Source organism: Periplaneta americana, chromosome 11 (genome assembly GCF_040183065.1).
Source record: "Periplaneta americana isolate PAMFEO1 chromosome 11, P.americana_PAMFEO1_priV1, whole genome shotgun sequence".
Classification (NCBI taxonomy): domain Eukaryota; kingdom Metazoa; phylum Arthropoda; class Insecta; order Blattodea; family Blattidae; genus Periplaneta; species Periplaneta americana.
In genome coordinates, this window is record NC_091127.1 from 164,259,393 (window position 1) to 164,268,981 (window position 9,589).

General features: G+C 33.2%; 1 protein-coding gene across 2 annotated transcripts; it reads right to left on the reverse strand.

The window, feature by feature from the left end:
• Positions 1–1,601: 1,601 nt before the first annotated feature.
• Positions 1,602–9,315, reverse strand: LOC138709567 (chondroadherin-like). 2 transcript variants are annotated; one of them, XM_069840426.1, is made up of 2 exons: positions 9,078–9,315; positions 1,602–3,753 (listed from the first exon to the last, which is right to left on the reverse strand). In XM_069840426.1, the coding sequence occupies exon 2, from the start codon at positions 3,738–3,740 to the stop codon at positions 2,325–2,327; it is 1,416 nt and encodes a 471-aa protein (XP_069696527.1). In that variant the 5' UTR covers positions 3,741–3,753; positions 9,078–9,315; the 3' UTR covers positions 1,602–2,324. The 2 variants fall into 2 exon arrangements, with proteins under 2 accessions (XP_069696527.1, XP_069696528.1); XM_069840427.1 differs by having other exon boundaries at positions 9,037–9,315.
• Positions 9,316–9,589: the final 274 nt, after the last annotated feature.

Consider the following 9,589-nt stretch of genomic DNA (forward strand, 5'->3'; position numbering starts at 1 on the left):
CGATATATATATATATATATATATATATATATATAAACCACTTTTATATATCATTAATTTGTGTTTCATACAGGGTGTGTTTTCTACAAAACTGAAAACTGCTGTTCTAATTCCCTTACATAAGTCAACATTTTGGTCGATTTCAATTTGGATTTCGTACATCTAAAGGAACAAATGATGCTCTATTCTAGCTGTTACATGGAATATTATGAGAAAATTAGATACGGGAAATAAATATTTAGGAATATTTCTTGATTTGAAGAAAGCGTTTGATACAGTTAGACCTAATCATGATATCCTTCTTTCAAAATATTGGTATTAGAGGAATTGTACACAAAATATTTCGTTCATATTTAGAAAATAGATATCAAAAAGTCAAAATTGACAATTTATAATAGCAATTATAAATTGATCGATATTGGAATTCCACAAGTTACATTATTAGGATCAATCTTATTTATAATATATATTAATAATTTGTTGAATATTTATCTAAAGAAATATGGTGGTAATATATTTTCTTTTGCAGATGATACTGTACTAACATTTAATGGGGAAAATTGAGATAACACTTATTTAAATGCTAGCAATGGAATTAAAGTAGTGAAAAATTGGCTTGACTCTAATCTCCTGTCCTTAAATACTAACAAAACTACCTATATTCCATTTTCTTTAACAACGAAACCTATAACCAATTATCACTTAGTAATACATAATAATTCATGTAATGAATTAACAAATAAATATTGTAATTGTCCACATCTATCGCCTTCCACAAAGTTAAATATTTAGGAATTACTATAGATAAGCATTTACTTTGGGATAAACAAATTGATTTCATGTGTACAATGATACGAAAGACAATTTATAAATTCATAATACTTCGAAATGTTATCACCAAGGAGGCATTGAGAACAATAGTTTTAGTACAATTCTTAATATAATATGGTATAATAAATTGGGATGGAGTAGCATCATCTGTACTTAATCATTAATTTTATTACACAGCAGATTAATAAAAATTTCTCTGACCAAAAATATGGAATATCCAACAAATTTAGTTTATACAGATTTTAAAGTATTAAATATGGAAGAAATTTATAAATATAGTTTACCAACTTACTACCACAGAAATCAAATAAAACATAAATCTAATCGACATGAATATCGTACTCGAAGACAAAAGTCTACTTTCCCACTAATTGAGCCTAAATGTCATACAAGTACAGCTCTTAAACATGGTGCTAGTTTCGGCCCAAGACTTTATAATAAAATTTCAAACCTTTTCCAAATTTGAAAAAATTTAAAATTGAAGCTTTTAAAAAAGAAATTTATAAAATTATTCATGATATATAATATTAACAAATGTGTGTATTTTTTACTTTTTATTTCTGTCGACTATACTCATGTCTTTATTGAATATCACTGGCTTCTGTCGGATTGTCAATTTATATTAAAGGTGTATTTTTCTCTCTTTTTCTCTTTCTACTTTATTCTTCCTCTCGTGTATTATTTATTGGTTTGAATTAAGTTACTTACTGTATTTAGTAAACTGTCCCTGTAAATTTTATGTTATATTATTGACTAAGGCCACTCTGGCTCTTACGGTAGTGGCTAGAAACATTTTTGTTTTATAAATTTAATTTGTACTCGCTAGCTAGCTAGCTAAATAAATTTAATTAAATTAACTCTTTCATGTTATTGCATGATGTGGAGCTTATTTTTTATGAAGTGGTATGTTTCTAAGTGCTCGTTATGTGGAAAGACCGCTATCGCGATGTAACGTCTAGGTTAGTCGAAAACGTTTGTACCCCTTCTCCGTCAATTGTACAGCACAATTATGACAAAGTGTATTAACTTGTTACTAAACTCTAAAGAATTGAGTTACAGACGGAGAAAGTAACATAAATTTATTTACAATTATCGCCACAATATCTCAACAAAATTGTTAATAATCACTACGGTAAAACTCAGCACAATTTTTGTTGCCCTCCAGCGCGAATTTCCTTGGCTGTCAATATCTCCGGACACTGTATTGGCACTTTCCATTAAATGGCGTGCCGTCAAACAATACATAAAAACTGTTACAGCAAAGGGAAAAATACAGAACACCACAACTTCAAACACGACCACCTTTTGGTAGTAATTCCAGCTGTCGTAGACAGAACACTTGATATCATCGGCGTGCATAGCTAACGTATATGGAATCGCAAACAATGAACATATTCCCCACACTCCTAGGATAGTGGCAATCGTTACCATGCTTGTCATGGATTTATATCTATTGTGTAAAGGCCTGGATATTACTTGGTACCTCTGAATGCTCATAACAGATATGAAATATACAGATACTCTGTATTGCAGCTCCGGAGAAACCCAAACATCTTGCATAAAAGCTCACCGAGTTGCCAAGATTCTGAAGAATCTTCGATGTAAGAAAGTATTGTGTCCACGGTTACAGATATTAAGTCACTAAGAGCCAAATTTATTATGTAAACGTTGGACATAGTGTGCTTTTCTGAATTGAATATTATCACAACTAGGACAACTACATTACCAATTGCGCCAAATATAAATAAAAATATGTAAATTACAAGTTGAACGTACTTAACAATATTGTCGTATCTTGCAAAATAAAAATCATTCCCTTTAACAGAATTTGGAATTACAGCCTTGTAGCCTTCCTGGAAAGTTATATTTTGATTTGTACACTGAGCCTTTCCCAGCACTCCCCACCACATTCCTGATACTTGTTCAGGACTCTCACATCTTAAAATTTCTGTTTTCTTTCCTACTTCGATGTCATGTTCCTGGCACCATCTCCAAACATCTAAGAGCCCACAGTCACATTCCAGTGGGTTTCCGTACAAGAGTAAATCTGTTAACCTAGGCAGGACTATAAATATATTTTCATCTATGGTCTTCAGGTGGTTATTTCTCAGGTCCAGTACTCTAAGTCTAGTTGCGTTTTCGAATGATTTGGGGGTTACAAGACTTATATTACAATCTGATATGTATAATTCCTCCACTGTCTGTATATTAAGAAAGTAACTGTTACTTGGAATCTGAAGTTCTTCGTTTCCATTTAAATACAAATAATTCAGCTTAGTCATGTGTACAAACACATCTGGATGAAGAGTGGATAATCTATTGTGTGATAGCCAAAGCATATTCAAATTATTAAGCCCAACAAAGGCATCAGATCTCAAGCTGTTTAACAAATTATGCTCTAAATTTAGCCACTCTAATGATACCAAACCTTCAAATATTCCGATCTCCAAATTCTCAATTCTGTTGTTCGCCAGGTGTAGACCATTCATGTTTGTCATATTTTCAAATGTACCAACTTTTAATTCTGTGAACAAGTTATGCCGCAGGCTAAGTTCACCAAGCAATACCAGACCATTGAATGCATCTACATCTATATACAAGATATTGCAATTACTAAGGCTCAATTCTTCAATTCGAAAAATATTTTTAGATGTAAATATCTTCTTCCCCAGTTCGCTTAAATTGTTGTGGTCAAGGTTCACCTTATATGTAGGGCTGTGATAAACGTGAGGTAATTGTTTTAAAGCAGCATGTGAGCAATCCAGCACAGCTTGCTCTGGATCACACCAACATCCATGAGGACAAAACCATGACGAGTGAATAGCCAGGGTGAGCAACCACATCCAGAATATGAGGGCTGGTGCTAGTAGTAATAAAGCGACTGAGATGATTCTTGAACGTGAAGACATGGTGATGGGTTATCTGTCGAGAAGAAAAGAGTAACATCAATGTTTTGATGCTTTAAAAAGAAGGACAGATGGTTGAAGATATATTTGTATTTATCAGAAAACTACAGATATAATTTTGGCTTCTAATTGAGAAATGTAAATATACGGAATTATAATTTGGGGCGACTCTTGATGAGAGTCCACATTTAGGCAACAAATTCGCAAGACTGTCCAGAAGTAGCATATATACATACAGGGATTTTTTCTTACTTAACATGCGCAGTGTGTTGTTAGCAAAACATACAATAAGGGAGCTCCAAATTTTATTTCCGTAGGTTCTCTGTACATATTTTCATATTGATTGTATATTTTTTTCTACATGTATGCTTATTTCTGATTATTTTTTTTATTGTTTTATTATTTCTATGATAATTTGTTTCCACTGGCCAGCAAATCTAAAAAAATACTCAATGTATAATTTCTGTGTTAACTTTTCATCAAATTTAAAATACATATTTTCAAGGAATGGTACATTCGTTTTCGTGAATAACCATTTTATACAACTGATATATATATATATATATATATATATATATATATATATATATATATATATATAGTAAATTAAGTCACATGCGAGTACACATCTTTAGGACAAACTATGAATTCAATATGAGTGTAATACCAAACATACTAAATCCATTTTCAATTAAATGAAAAAGTTGACTTTCTTTGTAGTTAGAAACTCTGCAATGAAGCATCTTATATATTTATAATAATAGTTTAGTTTTATTTTCCCTGGCAGAGTTAAGGCCATCAGGCCTTCTCTTCCACTCAACCAGGATCAAATCGCATACAGAAAAATACATACCGGTATACAAATATTAACTTAAAAATAATAATAAACATAATTAAGTAAAAAAAGAGAGATTGAATACATATACACAATCAGTATTAACTTTAAAATAACAACAATAAAATATGAAATAATAATAATAAAGAGACTGAATACATAATCACAAACAGGAAAATACATTCAAGTACATATATATTGACAGTATTAAATATCTTACACATTTTAAAAAGTTCTCCAGTCATTGAACATTTCTCATCATGTATTAGCATATTTCGATGTTTGAAATTAAGAAAATCGAACCCGAAACTGGCTCACTACAAGGATTAGGGACTATTATAAAAGTGAAATAAACACAGAAATTACACCGTGGTTATGGAAAATAAATTCTTCTTTGAATATTTTAGCAGAAACTTTAAAGAATAAACATCTATTCAAAATCCAATTCCAAAACTAAATAAGGAAGCTTATGTTTTGTACTTTAATGTTAAAGAACGGAGCAGAAGAAGATTTAAATATATAACATTATAATAATATTTTTTTTTAATTCATTAACAGATATATTTTGAAATCTGAAGATTGTGTACAAAAATATAGAGTCGCTACAAATTTACTTAGAACCTTTATTATCTTGTCGCAATTCTGTGTAAAAGTAGGCCTAGGCACTCCTGTGAGATGTGGTCGTGTCCACACCTATGGAGTAAAGGTTAGCGCGTCTGGCAGGGAAACTATACTGTTTTCGCTGTAAGAAAAATCCTAATGTAAACATAAGCACGTTGCTGTCATACCCGTGATTGGCTCCCAGTCGAAACACTCACATTACGCAGGAAAATATAGTTCGTATTTGGAAACCATAATCTTGTATTATTTTAAAATAAAAAATTGAATTCTAGTTGTTAAATACAATGAAATATTTAACATCACTCATGTGTAAAACGCTATGTAAAAGAAAAGCTACTTTTATATGTCGTTATGTACTATGAACGCGGATGAATACCAACAGTAATACCGAGGTAGTCTGTTCTTGTAACAAGCTGGCGTCACTTGAGCTCGTACCGTAGTTCACGTAAGCACGTGGTACTGAAGTATGGCTTCTGTATCCTCAACTGTCCATTGTGAAGACATAAGACTTAAAAAATAATTTAATTGCAGTAATTATAAAGTAAATGTTTCCTAAGCAAATGAATGCATAGTACAGACGTGGACAAATTATTAGCCTAAACCTTTTCTTGGAAACATAATATAATTCGTCATATCAACTATCAGTATAATTCACAGAGCCTCTATTGTTGTAAATATGATAGTTTATATCTTCTGGTATATTTTTCCAATTGTTAAGTATATTTTTTTCTGGCTATGTTGATACTACTGGTGTTTTAATTATATACTACAGAAGATATTCTCCCATGGCCTCCAAGAAGACCGGACATGAACGGAGGTGTAAATCTGTGATCTATACTGAAGAAGAAAGTGAACAGAAAGAGGCTTACAACATAACATGGATTCATTTAAGCACTGTCTGATATCTGGCTAAATGATGCTGATATTCAAAGAAAGTGTCAAACTTTGGTTTCCAGCATCCCTGACAAAATCAACGTGTTAATAAAGAATAAGGGAATGTTCGTAAAATATTAATAACCTCAAGACTCAATTTTCTGTTCACTATATCTGTGCAAAATGCATTTTTGTTCATTATTTCTATTGATAAATACAGCTTCGTTGCACATATAATTAATTTAGTCTAATAATTTGTCCACGTCTGTAGTGAGGTTAGGCTTACTTGATGAGTAACGGGAAATGTTTAACATGAAACAGAATGTACAACAGTAGGCGGGAACATGTACTGAGAATCTATGGCGCCAAACAGCGGCCAATGAAGCCTCACTTCAGTCACGTGCTATTGTTTACATTAGGATTTTTCTTACAGCGAAAAGATTATAGGTGGCTAGGGTTCGATTCCCGGTCGGGGAAAGTTACCTGATTGATGTTTTTTCCGGGGTTTTCCCTCAACCCAATATGAGCAAATGCTGGGTAACTTTGGGTGCTGGACCCCGGACTCATTTCACCGGCATTATCACCTTCACCTCATTCAGACGCTAAATAACCTAAGATGTTGATAAAGAGTCGTAAAATAACCTACTAATAAATAAAAAAAAATTAAAAATAATAAAAAAAAGCTGTGGTAGTGAAATTGTTAACCAGTTACTTAACTACTAGGTTATCTAGCTTCTGTAGATTTTGGTAATAGCAACATGAGTCCGAGGATTCGCCATGGAACTGCCTGACACGAGCCGACCTCTTGGATATTCAGACCAAACGGGATTAGAACCAACGCCCCAGCGCAGACTCGGATCACGAGTGTCACTTGCTAGTTCTGAAGAAAATGATCACCAGAATGTACCATAGCCTGCTTATGTCAGAATTAATCTTGTTCGAATTTTAGCAAAACAACTATTAATGCATTTTCCATTAAACTCATGGTGATGAACAAAAATCAACGTAGGCCTATCTCGATTTTGCGAAAGAAAAATAAATACATGTAGGCAATCATTCATACAAATTACATGGTGCGAAATGTCACAAAAATAAATTTGGATGTCCGTGTGTTGAAAACTAACTGGTAGATGATGACGATGACGATGAGGACGGGGATGGAGAAGGTGATGGAGATGGTGGTGATAATTATCTTCATGGCACGTAACAAAATAACAGAAGATCTTAAATACATTTATATTTTATCGGCGGAAACTTTTAAAGTTTTTTAATATAATAGTCTATAAATATACCAGTGGGGATGGATAGATGGATAGATCTAGTCATTTACACTCGGTATAATATCGAAAATTACTAATTAGTGACTCATATTAATGATCACGAAATTAGAAATAAAGAACGAATTAATATTCCATACTGAATATTATAAAAAAACTAACACAAACTTTTCTGTTATTGGAATGAAATTATATAATACGCTTACAAGTCAATATTAGGCCTATATGTAAGTTACAAATCAAAAATTTTAAAACTATATTTTATATTCGGAATATCTATTATATGACTTTCTTGTGTTAAATTCTATCGTACCTGGTTATCTGCTTAAAAGTTGTGTAATCAAGATGTATATATTTTATAATTCATTATCAAAACAAGCTCTGTGAGTTCATAAACACAAATTCGTATCAAATTGTTTTTAATAAATCATTTTAGTTACATTTTGTTAGTATCGATATATTATGTGTGAATTATTTTAATTAATTTTGTTTATGTTAAAGTTTTTCAACTGCATAATATATGACATACTGTATATGTTTAATGGTCTAATAAATTGAATTGGATAGATGGATGGATGGATGGATGGATGGATGGATGGATGGATGGATGGATGGATGGATGGATGGACAAAATGGAATTAAATCAAACCATATTGATATAATTACATGGAAATAATTAACAAAAAATCTCTAGTAATTATTGATTCTCTTCACATTTTCTTTGTTAATTCTAAGTAGCTGTTACTTGACACAGGCCTATCATGGACGTAACCGAAAAGAGAATAACTGCTTATTTAATTTGATCAATACTATTTAATTCGGCATTTCTCGATAATTAAACCGCTTCCCGTCGGATAGTTCAGATTACAATTGAAGACTGTAATCCTAATACTCGCTCAGTACATTTAGCCCTTACTTATACATATAAATATGATTATGTTTGAGACCTCTGTATTCTAAGGGTATTCTTTTCTTCAAGACCGCCAATCTTTGTCTAAAATATTGTGTTATTGTGTATGTCACTTCAAAACTCGCTGAGTCCGTAGACTGTTCGATATAAAAACTAGCCCAGTCCTTTCATAAACATGGACTAAACGCGTTTTGGGATTACATATTCAATTACATTATCATCATCATCAACATAAATATCTCCGCCATTATGATCTACCTGAATCCCGCCCCCACTCTTGAGAATTTTGAACTAAAAAGGACTGTAATTGCGTGGATGAAGCCCACAAAATAAGACAAACACAACGGCTCTAGGGAAGGGGTGTGAATCTTCACCTCCTGCCGGGAATCGAACCCAGGATCACTGAATATTTAGCTGTAAACGCTGTACTTGAGTTACAATATGGAACCTTAATAACTACACTGCCATTATCATCAATATCACCTCTACCATAATCACCATCACCTCCATAACCAAACCCCACAACGCTACATTAATTTGGTCACAAGATTTGTTTGGTGGCATGGGTGCCGACTATAGACATACACATAATAAACCTTAGTGCCATGACTTCACTATCTTGAAGTATACAACAAGATAATATGAGAAGAAATCATTATTTTCACTCACTCTCCAAGGAATCGAAGGCAGTTCCAATGTTATAATTCCTGAATTTAATATTGAAATTTTTCGCAATTAAAACTAGAGGTTCAATAGTCCGTGACAGTAAACTAAACCACTTACCAAATAGAAAGATGAGTTTCCCTGATTGGCAAATGACTCACCAAGGCACATAGAGTGGCGTTCGACTCTGGTGATGCAACAGCTCATGGAAATAAATGAGACGCAGGTCTCGAGGACGGCAGAGTCTGTGATCTAGCAAATGACAGCAGCCCCACGACTGCAGTCCTTATCTCAGAACTCGCTGCATCCTGTTCCTGTTAATGGAATGGAATAGAATTTCAGGAGAGGGGCAGTACGGACAAGTTCTGCGACCTTTCAAGATGTAGTGTGCTAACTTTCAAGCCAGGCTCATTACCACGTCCACACCGGCTGACTACACTAAGGTTCATAGCGTACCCAGGTTTCGAACAGGCAACCCCTATCGTCCCTAGTTAACCCCCTCCGTGCGTTGTCAGCCGACGTTCGGGGATTGCTATGGAATAATGGCGGAATGGAGGAATGTTGAAGGAATGACGTAGACGCGGGAAAACGGGAGAACACTGAGAAAAACCCAAACTTTTACCTTTTCCTTCTCCATGAGACTTTTCAAATTTGTAGCACGATACACATTATT